Source organism: Pithys albifrons, chromosome 16 (assembly GCF_047495875.1).
Source record: "Pithys albifrons albifrons isolate INPA30051 chromosome 16, PitAlb_v1, whole genome shotgun sequence".
In the NCBI taxonomy this organism is placed as follows: Eukaryota; Metazoa; Chordata; class Aves; order Passeriformes; family Thamnophilidae; genus Pithys; species Pithys albifrons.
Window position 1 is genome coordinate 11,950,950 of NC_092473.1, and position 15,574 is coordinate 11,966,523.

Consider the following 15,574-nt stretch of genomic DNA (forward strand, 5'->3'; position numbering starts at 1 on the left):
AAGAGCAGGACAGAGAGGAAAGAGTTTCTGTGCAAATACAACCATTAAAAATCAGAGTAAACAAGACACTTGCACCTCTGAAAACAGTTTCTAACAAAACTTACCATTTCACAGATCCACTCCCAGATACCATCCTGTGTAAAAGCTGGTTTTCCTCTCAAGCGTGCAAAGGGTTATCAGGCCTCCTGCAAAAATAAATTAATGAATGAAAGCAGTAAAACCCTCTTCCAAGCAGCAGCAAAGATCTGAGCAAGGATGACAATGCAGCAGAGACAAGGCACAGTTCACATTGTCGGTGCCGAGGAACACCAGCGGCTCCGCTTCCCAGCGTCGGGCTGGCTCCCTCCATTGCATCAGTGCTGGAAAAACATGCTTTGATCTTCAGCACTTCTTGCAGGGGAAAACAGGAGTCCTGCTTCCATGCCAGACCTCTGCTTTTCCCCAGCCTAACATCAGCATAACCATCCCATAATGGACCTGTAATTCAGACTGATTATTTCTAAGGAAAAATTCCATCTACCAAGTATTAGAGAGGCTTTTTCCCATGGAAACACATCTTTCTTATTGCTAATGTTGTACCTGATCAGAGATCTTCTCTTCGTCCTCTAAAGTCTTTTTCCTCTTCACCTTCCTCTAACTCTGTCCCTCTCATCACACTCCTCAGCTCTTTGAGGGCTCAGCTGCACTGTCACAGGCTGGAGCTGACGTTTCATATCGGCCCGTGTTGATATTTCAGAAGGCTGGTTTAATGCACAGGTAACACAACTGGGCTTAAGAGGTTGTTCACCAAGAAGATCATTTATACACTTACTTAAACTCAGCAGAGGATTCTGCTCAGTGGCCCACAGCAGTGTGGGATAGGATTGTTATCTGAACAGACCCTGGAAAATAAGCAGCATGAGATGGATGTGAATGACTGCAGACTGCAGCTGACTGAAAAGCAGAAGAGTTGTATTTTCTGAAATCCTAAGAGCTAACCTGTCTTCGAAATATTGTCATTTTAACCCGGAACTGATCTTGCTGTAGAACAAAAGGTTCTTAAAAAAGTTTGTTCAAACAGATCTGTTCTGGCCATTCCCAGGCTGCAGCTCTGGCCTCAGCCTGGCTGGTGGAGGCACAGTGGCTCTGAACTAGGGCTGCTCTCAGGCACTACAGCTTCCAAGTTTAGTGTTAAATTAAATTGGCCTGAAATATCAACTTCCAATAAAGATCACAGCTTTTCCACCCAAGGTATAATTTTGCAGAAAGTGTGTTTTACACCAGAATAACTGTTTACTGAAGAGTTCCCCATCTGACCCAGCAGCCCAGAGCATCTGCAGATACCAAAGAGCCATCACTGTCTTGATCTCCATTGACTTGTATTCCCCTGGATAGGAACAACCCAAGGAGAGATTGTTCCCAGCACCATAGAGAACCTGTGAGTGTTTATATACTGGTGCTACTAATGGCCCTGTATAGAGACCAAGCATGTATTTTCTCTTTGTTTCTCACAGTGTCTCCCAGGAAAGTTATCCCTTTGCCATCCCTCCCACTTGGATACTTGTCATACAGTCTGTGACCTTCCAAAGTCTGAGTAAAATCTATCCTGTATGTGATGCTGGGCACTTATCTCTCAGCCCTGCCTTTGCCTCTCTGCTTCATTCCTTCTTCATTGCTCTTCAAACCTCAGTGGAAAATATATCTCTTTTCCCTTGCCTGTTTTTCTTAAATAATAAATAATAGCAGGAGAGAGAGTAGAATTGACTGGAGAACTCTATTATCTAACACTGTGAGGCATTTGGGAATAAGGTTGGGATGAACAAAACACTGCCTAAAACCTGTCAGTGGAGGCAATACTAGTACCAGGACCTCTGGATATAAAATGAACTTGAGTTTTACAGGCCTGAGCTTCTTTATTATTCAAGGCAGTTGTGATTCTGGCAGGAGGCATGGATTAAACACCAGGAATATGACTGAGGAGCAGAACCTGCCAGGATGCCTCTTTTCCCCACCTGATGCATACAGAATGGACTTTAGACATTCAGGGGTGATTTCATCACTAATAATTTTTTTATCTGCCAACTTAGAGCTGTCTCCTCATATTGTCTTATGCATAATGAAGAGCCAAGGTTCATTTTAAAATTTGGTGCCTATTAGCTGAATTTTCCCTCTTCATGTCTTTGGGTGGCTAAACATTTACCATTTGTAACGTACCACTTCCATTTTGCTGTGGCTTTCTTTGTAGTGGGCAACCTCCATTTTTTGATAAAACAACCCAAGTGGCTGTGACAGGGTCGGGGAGAAGCTGGAGATGAAGCAGCTGTGGAGAAGAAAGTTATGGAGATGCAGAACTCCCAAGGAGAGGAGCACTGGTGTGTGTAGATATGCACACACACATGCACACACATGTTATTCTGGGTCCTTCCCTGAGTAAATGTAATCCACAGTTTGAAACTACTCATTCAGTAGAATAACAAAATCAGGAACTGAGTGCCAGCTCACTCTCCCTCTCCTTCCCCAGTCCCCATGGCTGCTTTGTTTGCTTCCTTGCAGCTGCTGCTCTGGTTTAATTTTCCAAGATGCCATTAGTTGGGAAATGGAAGCAAAAATTTCCCAGCCAGCATGCACGGCTTTTTGGAGACCCAGCTTTGTCTTTTCCTTTTCACATCCCTTGCTGTGGATTTTCAGCCAGGACGAGGATGCTGCAGACTCACGGGCATCACAAAATCCCAGCAGTCCCCCTTTGCCACTGGGTTGTTGACAGAGACCAGGGCTGGAGAAGCAGGAATGGGTAGGAGGAGAATATATCACAGTCAGGGCTGAGGATTAGCAGGGAGAAACACGGATCTGGGCTCCAGCAGGGATAGTGAGTATCAGAGGCAATGTGCAGGAGTAACAAGGAGTGAGGGAGTTGTCATTGCCTCTTTGCTGGTCTCTGTCAGCCACATAAGCCCAACATCCTCAGCTGGTCAAGACATTCTGCCTTCTGAGAGCAGAAGAAAAGGGAAACACAACCGACTCTGCAGGGCACAAGTAACTGCAGAAATGTGGATACCATGGCCTTGCATAGATGTGCCCCATTGTCGTCATTTTCACCATGGTACCACTGTTCAAAACATCCCTGATTGAGATTAATCCATCATTTCAAATCATTGTTATTGTTATTTTACACTATCTTCGCTCCTCCTTTTCCCTTCTTTCTCAAACAGTGAAGGAGACTCCCAAATCTTACCTTTCCTGGTTGTTTTTCAAGTGAGAGTTGTAGATGGTTTGTTCCCAGGTCTTCCTATGCAGCAATTGTGGAAGGTCAGAGGACTGGGAAAAGTGATGTGCAATTGGGTTACCAGGAGAATAAACCCAGGGCAACTGGGCAAAGACAAATCAGGCAGACAGGAGGGTTAAACCACTAGATTTCCTTACTGATTTTTATCCAGTCTGTGGAGAAGAGACACAGGGTTCTCTCCCCTGCTCTCCAGAACCCTTTCTCAGCTATAAGAAGTCAGGGATAGCAAAGGCTCCTTTATGGACCAGCTGCCCTGTTTCTAACCTGCAGGAATCAAGCCTGGGCTTTCAGGAGCAGAAATGTACAGAAAAGAGATATTAGAGGTGAGGCAAAAGGTAGAAAAGTGAAGGAGAAATCTCCTGGATGTCTATTATCTGGTCTTACAGGGAGATGAGCTGGGAACCATGGCGAGTGCCCTTGCTCCCATCCTACCTCACGGGATGCTCAGTGCTTGGCTGATGTCACAGCACACACACTCAGGAACACACCCACACACCACAGTGCTGGAAAGGAGGCTCTCAGAAGCCAATAAGATGAACAATTATATTTTCTGTACAAAGCAACAAGACCCACTTCTCCACTCCCCAGTCATGTCCTGGCAATCTAATAAAAAGGGAGATTAGCCCCTCTTTCCTCTCTCACATCTCCTTAATGCTGTCATTTATTCACACTTTGCAAAGCAAATAAACCAGCAAATTGCTTGCTTTAATGAGCTGAAATTAAACTTGGGCTGCTGATAAAATGCCTTTTCTCCTTTCTGTTGTCAGGAAGGACTCATCTGATAGGCAACGTATGGGAAAGAAAACACATTATTGAACATGTTTGAGTCATCTACTGTTCTCCTCTTCATCCCCAGCACTTCCAGTTAGATGGGCGAGGCACAGGAGTGCTATAGGGGAGGGCTATAGGGGATCAACCCTACAAGATCTGTGGAAGATCTCTCTCTGCTCTTTGGTCATGTATGGTGCCACTCTGCTACCTAATGCCCTCTGACACAGGCTGCTGCCCACAGCCTCCCCAAGCTGGAGTGACAAAACTTTCCTCTGCAAGGAAAAGGCTGGTTTGACTCTGCACAACATTCTCAAAAACAAGTTTGCCCAGAGAGGATAGGTGGGTCACAGTGGGAGTTAGAGGTGACAGAATAAGTGCTTGCTGAAGAGAATATGCCAGGATGCATCCATCCCTGCTGCTCGTGCTGGCTCACTTTTGCGGGGCTTCCCTTGCCTGCAGGAGGACCCTGGAATCTACAAGACCATGAAGGAGGATAGGGAGATGCTTTCATCAACAGCAAGGAAAGCACTCTCTGAGCCACCCCACAGGGACAACTGGCACAAGCCATTGCTTATGGCTCTGCAGGCCACACACCTTTAGGGACAACGGGCATCCTCACAGGCTGCAGGAGAAACCTGACACCAGGGGTCTGGGTGGCAGAGGAGAGCAGACATATCTAGAAAGCCTCCACTTACAGCACAGTGCGTGTGCTGGGATTTTCATCCCAACAAGAGGGCACTTTGCTTCAGCCTTCCACCACCCTGTGAAGTGCTATCATTATCTCATGGAACCGGAGAGGAGACTGGAGTGCAGAGAGGTTAATTGAGTTGTCTAACACCGGGGGGATGTAGCAGCAGATGTGTTTCTGTCTGGCACTGCAGCCCTTGCCTTGCTGTTGTCTGGGGAGGTGGTAAGGGGGGCACTCATCTGCAATCTCCCCAGGGAGCCCTGGGAGCCTCCCTCTTCCCTTCCTTACTGGCTCCAAGGACTCAGCTGTGCCAACATGGGATTCCAGGTACTGGCAAAGTGTCCTAGGGTAGTGACAGCACAAGATGGCCAGAAAGTCTCATGTGCAGAAACCTGACATGAGGGAAGGTCTTGTTATTCATATAATGGAAACTCAACTGTGCCACCAGTGATTGTTCACAATCCAGAAAGAACAAATAAACTGTTTTATTGCTTATTATTACTGCCTGTTTACCAAGGTACAAACTGAGTGGTGAACAGGGATCTCTGCAATGAAACATGGTCTGCTTTTCTACCTGGTATAGTGGCTGGAAAAGAACCTGGTTTCTTCAAGGCATAAGTGAGAGTATGGCATCTGCCTCTAAATGCCTCTTCACAATCAGCCTCATGATTTTCAGACATGCAGCACCAAGCACAGTCCCTTTACTGCCTATGCACTAGGAAATGGTTTGGAAAACTGTTTGTGGATTTATACAGTTTTTCAAGTTCAACAAAAGGCATTTTGGCTATAACATGTGCCTCTGTCTCCTTCACAACTGCCCAAAAAACCTCCAGTTCCTACTAGCTGTGTTTTCAAGGAGTGATGGTGGTGTCTTCCCTTACTCCTACAGACTTCCCTTGGACAAGGAAGATAACCAGAGCTCCTGTTCCCAAAAGAAGTTCAAAGAAGGATTTTTCTAGATGGGTGGTGATGATTTCTCCCCATTTGTGGGCAACTCCATCTCTGGCTAACACCACACTGCATCTGTCCTACTAGACCAGAGATCTGTTTGGCAGTAGAGATATCCACTGATGATATTTTCAATATCTTGAGGTAAAGCAAGACCCAGGAGATGCTGGTGCTCCTGCAGTTCCCACCTCTCCACTTTTGCCTTCCTATTTTCCTAAGAAATTAGAAAAGGAAGTAGAAGTTCTGTCCATGGATATTTATATTTGGTAAAAAAAGAAGGGAAAAAAATGGAATATGTGAGCCAGGAATTTTTCTGTGGGAAGTGAGGCTGCTGGCAGCCCCACAGATTTGTGTCTAGTGAAGACTCTTCCTAGTCTTCAAACAGCTGCCTCTGGCTGGGGAGGGAACATCTTGTCCCATCCTCTGCAAATACACTGTTATGCCATTGAATGGTTGATGGTTTTCCACACCTCTGCATCATTTCACCTGTGAGTCAGGGAGAGGTCTTGCAGAAAGGCAGCAAGCCCCAGCCAGGGACAAGGACACTGAATAGTTCACAATCATGTCAGTGTGTTTTGCAAAGAGTGCCCTGAAACTAGTGCTCAGATTCCCAGAAGCAGGACAAATGCTTGATGCTGGGCTTTATCCCAGATGCCACCCAGCAGTGCAGGCAGAGAGAGACGGTGCATTCAACCAGCACCCCCTTCTGTGGGCACTGCTGCTGTGCACACCAGCACACGAGACAGTCAGGATTCCCCTCAGCAAAACACTGCAGCATCAAATCTACATCAGAGCGAGTTGTCTAGACTTCATCTGCTCTCAGTAGAGAGGAACAGACACTTCTGGGGCATCACTCCTCTCCTTCTAAGGTAGACACCTAAATAGGTCAGACTAATGGTGTGCTGGATGTGTGTTGGTCTCTCAATTTCCTAAAATGTGATGCTGGACAAGGGCTCAGAAGATTACCTCAGTGGTCAGTGACCAACATCCCTTGTGCTGCCAAGCGCTGCTGGTGGCAGCCAAATAAACAAAAGGCTCCTTGAAAGGTGGTGGACAGAGTAAGAAGGCAAGTGCCTAACTTTAAGAGGGTGGTTGGATGCATCTCCAACACCTCTGAATGCTGTCTTTTCTTTATATTTAGTTTGTGCTTGTGTTTTGTTTTGAGCAGGTGAGCCAAGGGACTGAGCAGGGGAAGCCAAACCCACAGAGGCACATGGAGATGGGGACCAGCACCACGATGGGCAGCAAAAAGAAAACGAGGAGATGTACTATAAAAAGTGAGAGGAAGGCTTGTCTCTAAGCCAGAGGGACTCCTCTGCATGGGCGCTTAACTTCATGACTCCCTCCTTGAGATGCCAGAGACCTGGTGATGTGGGACCAGCTTCAGCCACCCAGACCTTGGTAGCAGCCCCTGGCTGGTGGCTGCAGAGTACCGTAGGGACCAAGGTCTGCTTTCTCCACAGACGCGTCCCTCCCGTCTCCAAGCCATGAGGAGAAGGGAGAGGCAAGCAAAGCTGCTGAAGAAGCACTAGCCCACATCTTCCCAGCCCCTGTCCTGTTCCCCACTTCCAACAGACCAGGAGCCCCTTCTCCGTGCTGCGCTTCCAGATGGCAGGTCGCCGGTGGGCCGCGACGTCAGCCCTCTGCATGTGCGTGGCGGCCGTCTCTCTGCTGCACACCGGCGGGGTGCGGGCAGACTGCTGGCTCATCGAGGGGGACAAGGGCTTTGTCTGGTTGGCCATCTGCAGCCAAAACCAGCCCCCCTACGAGTCCATCCCCCAGCAAATCAACAGCACCATTGTGGACTTGCGGCTGAATGACAACAAGATCAAGAGCGTGCAGTACGCCTCGCTCAGCCGCTTTGGAAACCTGACATACCTCAACCTGACGAAGAACGAGATCTCCTACATCGAGGACGGTGCCTTTTCAGGACAGTTCAACCTCCAGGTGCTGCAGCTGGGTTATAACCGACTGAGGAACCTCACTGAGGGCATCCTCCGGGGCCTGGGGAAGCTGGAGTACCTCTATCTCCAGGCCAACCTCATTGAGACCGTCACCCCCAATGCCTTCTGGGAGTGCCCCAACATAGTGAACATTGACCTGTCCATGAACAGGATCCAGAGACTTGACAGCAACACTTTTCGGGGCCTAAACAAGCTCTCTGTCTGTGAACTCTACAGTAACCCCTTCTACTGCTCCTGTGAGCTCCTTGGCTTCCTGCAATGGCTGGAGGCTTTCACCAACATGACACGCACCTATGACCGGATGCAGTGCGACTCCCCGCCCGACTACATGGGCTACTACTTGTTAGGCCAAGGCCGGACTGGCTACCGCAATGCTCTGAGCATGCTCTCTTCCCTTTGCACTGGTGGCTCCTACACTGTGATCCCTCGTTTTATCCCTCCCAGGTACCAGGTGACCACGGTGCCCTCCGAAAGCCCCTGCTCCGAGGAGGACTGCTCCTCTGGCGACGGCACGACGCCACAGTTCTCCCTGTTCACACCCATCGGTGAGACAGAGGTGCGCCCCAACATCCAGGTGAAGCACCTCAACCACAACTCGGCCGTCCTCACCGTGCAGATCCCCTACCCCTTCAGCAAGATGTACATCCTCTCCCAGTTTGAAAACGGCTTCTCCTCCATGATCACCAAGCTCAGGAAGAAGGAGGAGAACATCACCGTAAGCAACCTAGTAGCACAAAGAGATTACACCTACTGTGTAGTCTCTGTCCACCAATACTCCAAGTACAACCACACCTGCGTCACCATCACACCCACCAGACCCAACCGCAAAGAGCCGGTGCCCACCCCTTCCACTGCCACCCATTACATCATGACAATCCTGGGCTGTCTCTTCGGCATGGTGATTGTCCTGGGCGTTGTGTATTACTGTCTCCGGAAGAGGCGCCAGCAGGAGGAGAAGCACAAAAAGGCTGCCGGCAGCATGAAGAAGACCATCATTGAGCTGAAATATGGGCCAGAAATGGAGACCACCAGCATCACCCAGCTGTCCCAGGGACAGATACTGGGTGGGGATACAGTGACCCGCATCCCCTACCTACCTTCTGCTGGTGAGGTCGAGCAGTACAAGCTGATTGACAGCAGTGAGACCCCCAAGGCCACCAAGGGAAACTACATGGAGGTGAGGACAGGTGAGCAGCCTGAGAGGCGAGACTGTGAGCTGTCCCTGCCGCCAGACACCCAGGGCTCTGTGGCTGAGATCTCCACCATTGCCAAGGAGGTAGACAAAGTGAACCAGATCATCAACAACTGTATAGATGCCTTGAAATCTGAGTCCACCTCCTTCCAGGGGGTGAAATCAGGGGCAGTCTCCACGATGGAGCCTCAGCTGGTGCTCTTATCAGAGCAGATCCCCAGCAAACATGGATTCCTTTCCCCTGTCTACAAGGAAAGCTACAACCACCCCCTCCAGCGACACCACAGCATGGAGGCTGCCCCCAAACGCTCCAGCACCTCTTCCAGTGGCTCCATACGGAGTCCCAGGTCCTACCGCTCTGAGGGATCGGGCCACAAATCAGAAGCCAAATACATCGAGAAGACATCCCCCACCACCGACACCATCCTCACTGTGACACCGGCCGCGGCCATCCTGCGAGCAGAGGCGGAGAAAATCCGCCAGTACAGCGAACACCGGCACTCGTACCCCAGCTCGCACCAAGGGGAGCAGCACGACAGCATGGGCGGGCGAAAGCCCTCCATCCTGGAGCCTTTGACCCGTCCTCGCCCCAGAGACCTGGCCTACTCCCAGCTCTCGCCTCAGTATCACAACCTGAGCTACACCTCCAGCCCAGAATACACCTGCAAACCATCGCACAGCATCTGGGAGCGCTTCAAACTCAACCGCAAGCGGCACAAAGATGAGGAGGAATATATGGCAGCCGGCCATGCCCTACGCAAAAAGGTCCAGTTTGCCAAAGACGAGGATCTTCATGACATCTTAGACTACTGGAAGGGCGTCTCTGCCCAGCAAAAGTCCTGAGTCCTCACATAACTCGTGACTTAACACACTAACTGGACCAAAAGAAATCCGCAGCAGCTATTTTTATTCAGACTGTCTTTGAAACAAAATAAAATTTAAAAAAATCAATAAAAATAAAAGAGAGAACAAATTATGAAAAATCTATAAATATTCTATATAATATATAAAGTGAGATATTAAAATGCCCTCACGTTGGTGAGACGCACCAAATTTGAACATAAACTTTGCAGAACAAACAAACTGTGGAGTGAAAAAAAAAGTTTTGTTTCATTATGATTTTTTTAAAAAATATAAGAAAAAAGAAAAAATTAAATATAAAAAGAAAATGAAAGAGCAGGCAGAGAGCTGAGGTCTGGCGTTTTCCAATATTGCATTGCATGAGTCCCTATTCCGTGATTTTGTGGATTCTTTGTGAACAGTTTGTGTTCTTCCTTCCCTTCCAAAATCAACAGCGACAAAAACAGCAACAAAAACCAAAAAGAGACCAGAAGGAGCTCCATCTTTTGGGCTGTTTTTGCAAACGGAGTCTTCCAGTTTAGACTTTTACCCGGTTGAAGGCCCGTTCACATTTTCACTCACTGAAAGGTTTTACCACACATTGCATTGTAAACCGAAGTCGTTAATTGTACAGAGAAAATTTCTATATTTGCAATGTTTGCTGTATAATGAGAAAGAGAGAGGAGAAAAAAAAAACAATACTACATCTACTAAAAATATATATATATATCTATATTCACCTGTTTGTACCAGGCTTTAATCATGGATTTTAGAGAAAGAGATGGAGTTTTGTTTGAAGGACTTTTTTGTTGGTTGGTTAGTTGGCTGATGGGGTATTTTTTGGGGTGGGGGAGTGTTTGGGTTTTTAAGTGTTTGGTCTTGATTTCTTCCACCAATTGTCTATGTCCAAGTTCTCATCACTTCCAAGTACATTCAAGAAAAAGGCATGCACCCAGAAAAGCAGAATCCCTCACCTTGTTCCACGTGGGAGACCATCACCACCAGGAACCAGGAGGTAAATGAGAAGCGAAGGGCTATTGGTTGAGCAGAGACCACCATAAAATGGGGTTGCTCTTGCAAATTGAAAGGTATCAGTCTTTCCCTCTAAATAGATGTATCTGGGGAGTGGTGGCCCTTGGGAGCAGAAACTGAGGGGAGGGTTATCTGCTCACTTTCAAGATGGGGTGATGGCAATGAATTAGAGGAGAAAGCTTCTTGCTGCTCTCCAGAGAATAACATCATTGAGGGGTGATTTTGCTGAGGGAGGGGACACTCAGTATTTACAGCTTGCCCATTCTGAGACACCCCTGACCAGCCCTTGGGACTCTGAGACTGGAAGGGTTCGTGTCCATGTCTCGGGTCCAGCCAAGCAGAGACATGCCCCTCAACCATTGCTCTCCAATGCTGGTCCAAGACTCAACAGCTTTTTGCTCCATCTCTAAAGTACTCACAACTGATGCCCTCCTCATGGGGTGAGGAGGAAAAGGGAGATGTTGAGGCCATGAAGGCACTCCCAGGCCACCTTGGTGACCAAAGGATGCAGTTTGGCCCTGTTAAGCTCCAGTGAGTCACAGGGTTTTTTCTGCTCACAAGTCTCTTTGGATGGACATCCTGAATCCTGACAGATGAGCACTAGGGCCCAGGAGCAAACCATATCCCATCCTGTTATTTCAATACTTCAAAGCCATTTTGACAGGTATTCTTGCAAAAGGTTATGTTTGTTCAGAAAGGAGCTGAGCCAGGCAGACACAGAGCAGGCTGGGAAGTGCACGAGTTCATTCCCCATGGTTATTTGTGTAGACAACAAACCATTAGCAGGATTTCGTAATAAAAGGCAGGCAGTTTCCCCTGGAACACATTTGCTTTGCCTGTGCAAAGGCACATTCCTCCACCTCCTCCAGGTGCCCCAGATTCTGCACACATCCCAGGGCTGGATCTTGCTAAGGCCATGAGGAGGACCTGGAGATGGGTGTTGAGGATCACCCATCTCTTGTTTAGTGCCATCATGGCAGGTCCCTCCCCAAACCTCAGCTGTAGCACCTGGACCAAAGCCAACATTTCAGCTGACACAGCCTTCCCTTGCAAACCCTTAGTGTGTCTCTTCATAGAACCATAGAATCATTTGGGTTGGAAAGGGCCTTAAAGACAATCTAGTTCCAACATGCTGGCCATGGGCAGGGATGCCACCTTCTAAATTGGGTTGCTCAGGGCACCATCCAGGGCTCACATTCTGGAGAAACAGGAGCTGATCAGCAAGGATGGATAATGGAAACAGCAGCAGGCCTCCTGGCACTGTTTTGTGGTGTCAGGAGATTCCTCAGCAAGAGACTGGGGTGGTCCCAGGTGGTGGCAGCTCATGAGTTAATTTGGGCTAAGGTGCTCCAGTGCTGACAAGTCTCTGATAGATACCCAAAGACATTCCTCAGCCTCTCACTGCACTGAGACCATTCCCACACCAGTGGAGTGTGACGCTTCGCTGTGGAGGCAGCAGCCAGCTCAGCTCTTTACCTGGAGCGATTCATTTTGCTCCTCTGCCTTTGTTTTCTCCTCTGCAAAATGCTTCCTTGTGGTGTTGAGGGCGTAGGCTGGCTGGGGAGGCTCCATTAATTAATTGCCTGTCTGTGAAGCCCGTTTAGCTCCTAGAATAAAAGCTGCTATCGCAATGCAAAGTTGTTAGTGGCATAAAACAGCAGGGGCAGATGAAATCAAAGCCTGATTCTGTTTTTACACCAGGATTTCACTGGTCATAAACCAACAGAGACTAACACAGGAATGTGATACAGCAGCACTGGCCTTTGTAAATTAAACACTTCCCACATACAGGCTGTCTGCAACTAGAAAAAAAGGAGGGTTAGAAAAGGTCAAGGCCCATCTATATTCAAGGTGTCTCCAAAGGAGGTACCAGTACATGTATAACCCTGTGCCCCACTGTCAGTGGGGCCTTGCCACAGGTCTCCAGGTGGCTGCTGTGGTGATGAAGCAATGGCTGTGCTGCTGAGCACCTTCCAGTCTCTTTCCCCTCCCTCCAAAACAGGGTGCAGTACTGGCAGCCATGGAAGTTTATCAACCATTACCTGCAATGGGCTTTTCTTTGTTATTTTGTCTCCTGTCCAACCACCAAAGCTCTCAAGCCACTCCTGCAAAGAGGAGTGATACCTTGTCCATACCTTGTTCCTGCTGCCCCAAACCCATCCAAAGCAAGAGGGGTCCCTGCCAAGCAGAAAGGAGGGGGCATGGGAAAGGCACATCAGAGTGAAGAAGAGGAGAGGCCAGGGGTAAGGTTTCTCCTTCATTTTGCCCCACCTCAAATAGCAGTGGGGACCAGTGTACTGGAAGCCAGCACAGAAAGGCACTGCCTATGGAGGTTCCCATATCCCCCTGCTACAGCAACCTGGGCTCTGACACTGGCACAAAGGAAAGGGAAAAGGAAGGGAGGGAAAGAAATGAAAAGCAGGAACAGGTGTGCAAGGCAGAGGCATGGAAGCACCTGTGACTGGTACAGGACAAGCAACAGCCCCTGGAGAGGTCAGCAATGGCATTGAACAAAGCTGCTCTGAGAGAGAGTTTTTTTAAGAGTGAGCAGTTGTTTCCCTGCAGCAATGAAACAGAGAAAAGGAGCAGAGGGACCCGTTGCTGTTCAGAGAAATTTCCTCCCTGGCTGAGGTTGGAGGGAACTGTGTCTTCTCCTGGGAAATGCTCCTGGAGTGCTTGGAAAGCAGCTGCCCATGGCCATGCTGAGCTGCCCTATTACCCCTGTCACCTCTCCAGGACAACCCTGATGAACCCCAAGGGAACAACCACTCCTGTACTGCAGGGTCCCTGGGCTGCCTGCCAGGCACAGGGTGTATGCAGGGGAAGAAAGCCCAAACCCAACTCAGAAAGCACAGTTCTACTCTCCTCTGTCAGAGGCACCAGCTGTGGCATTGAAGGGACACTGACACAACTGATGTGCAACAGGATGGTGTCCTCCAACACAGATTTCAGGTTCCCACCACCATTTTCCTCTGCACTCCCAAACTGTTTGGGCACTTGCATGCCCCTGCACCTGCTCTCCACTCCCTGTTGCTGGGCTGTCACCAGCAGCCCTTGGCTGCCCTCCCCACTGCTGCTCCTTCCCAGGCTCAATCCTATGAACCTGCCCACCACCTATAGCCACTATATGGGAATCCTGCCCCCTCCAGTCCCTGGGGTCATACGGAAATGCATTCTGCTGATGCCCTTTCTGTATCCACAAAACTACTGTTGCTTAAACTACCTGTCTTCAAGGGCAAAACGAAGGCAGGACTAAAATTTCCCCCTCTGCTCCCTCTTCCAGCAACCCAGGTAGGACAGCTTCTTGTTGGAGTGTAAATCCAAGCCCACACTGCCCACATTACCCACAGCTCAATCCTCACTCTGCTCCAGAGCAGAGCAGCAAAGCACCCTTCCATGTGTTGCAAGGTCTGTGAGACATCCAGAGCCTGGATAATATTTAAAAACCTGTAAATTAGGGCAGAAACATCCCTCCATTCAGACATGCACCACTTAAGCCCAGTGCTCCTGAGGGCATCTGCCAGCCCTGGTGTGTGCACCAGTTGTGTCCATCTGTTCCAAAGCATGGGCTGTGGGAAGAGCCATATTCACAGACAGAAAGATGGGGCATCAAAGGGTGATAGTGGTGTTGGGCACTGCCTGCCCAGCCACCTCCCTGATGCAGCAAAGCACTTGAGAGGGAATGTGGCAGCCCTGGAGCTGGTGGCTGCTTTCTTCTTCAGAGCTGATGGGTGTTGAAGGTGTGAACCCACCCCCAGGCCACAGCTGGAGCCTCCTGATGGCTTCAGATGAGTCTACCATGAAAGCAGGTGCACATCCCATTGGAGGGGTCTGTGAGGATGCATGGGGGCTGGAAGGCAAGAAGCCACTCCCATTGATCCTATGTCAACAGCAAGACTGCACTGGCTCTGCTCAAATCAAGCCAGAGACCTGCAGTGCTTGCTGGTTGATGGCACCTTTCCTATGGCTGCCAGCATCACTGGAGCCATCTTTCTTCAAGTCCCCTTGATGCTTATGGGTCAGGCCATGTATCCCCACCCAGGTGATGCCAAGGGCAACCAGAGAGGCAAATACAGAGCATGGTCCAGCAGCGCAGCCAGCTCCTGCTCCTGTGTGTTCCCTCACTCCTGGCAACCCCAGCCAACTCCCCTCCAAATGCTCCCCTCTACCCTGCTTTGAGATCAGCCCTTTGCTGAATCAGGGCTAGGTCTCAGTAAACCAAGAGCTTTGCTGCTCGAGACCCCCAGACTCGTTACTGTGGTAGATGTGGCTCTGCAGAAATCAGGAACCGCAACACACATCCCTGGCCAGGCTCTTCCTGCAGCCTGGCTGCCTGTCGGGCTCTGGAGCAATAAATCACCTCATTTGCAGGAGAGAGGGTCAGCAGGGGTGGAGGACAGTGTGGTGGAGGTGGCCTCATCACACAAATCCTTCAGGCAAGGAGGGGTCTGGGGGAGGCTGTGAAAGGGTGCGCTGCGGCGCTGCTGGACCAGACCCAAGAGCACGGATCGATGAGGGTGATTGAAGCCAGCACGCACTGTGTTGGGCTATTTATAGCACAACCAGCAGAGCAGGAATTTCAGAGCCCAAGTCAGAATTTATTTGTATCTGTGAGTGCTTGTCAGGGGAACACCAACAACAACACCCTGCCAGGGTGTAGCAGCACTCTGAGGCACGTTTTGGGACCTGCTCACCTCAGCTTCAGCACCTCTTTGGTGCACACTATGTGCCTCTCCTCTGCCATGCGCTGTGGGGACTGTGTCACCACCAAAATGCTTGGAGCTGTGAGCATGTGGATGAACACAGGACAGGGACAGAGCAGAGGAGAGGGGAGGGGATGGACTTCAGGGTATGAAGGGGTTATTTGGAAAAAGCAC

General features: G+C 49.4%; 1 protein-coding gene across 4 annotated transcripts in view; it reads left to right on the forward strand.

Annotated features, from left to right (window-relative positions):
• ELFN1 (extracellular leucine rich repeat and fibronectin type III domain containing 1) overlaps positions 1 to 10,447 on the forward strand; it is a 105,085-nt gene extending 94,638 nt beyond the window's left edge. For all 4 annotated transcript variants that reach the window (XM_071570981.1, XM_071570980.1, XM_071570983.1 and 1 more), the window contains one exon: positions 6,838 to 10,447. In XM_071570981.1, coding sequence (XP_071427082.1) covers positions 7,278 to 9,668 — 2,391 coding nt within the window. In that variant the 5' untranslated portion in view covers positions 6,838 to 7,277 and the 3' untranslated portion in view covers positions 9,669 to 10,447. The remainder of the gene's footprint in view (positions 1 to 6,837) is intronic.
• The last annotated feature ends 5,127 nt before the right edge of the window (positions 10,448 to 15,574 follow it).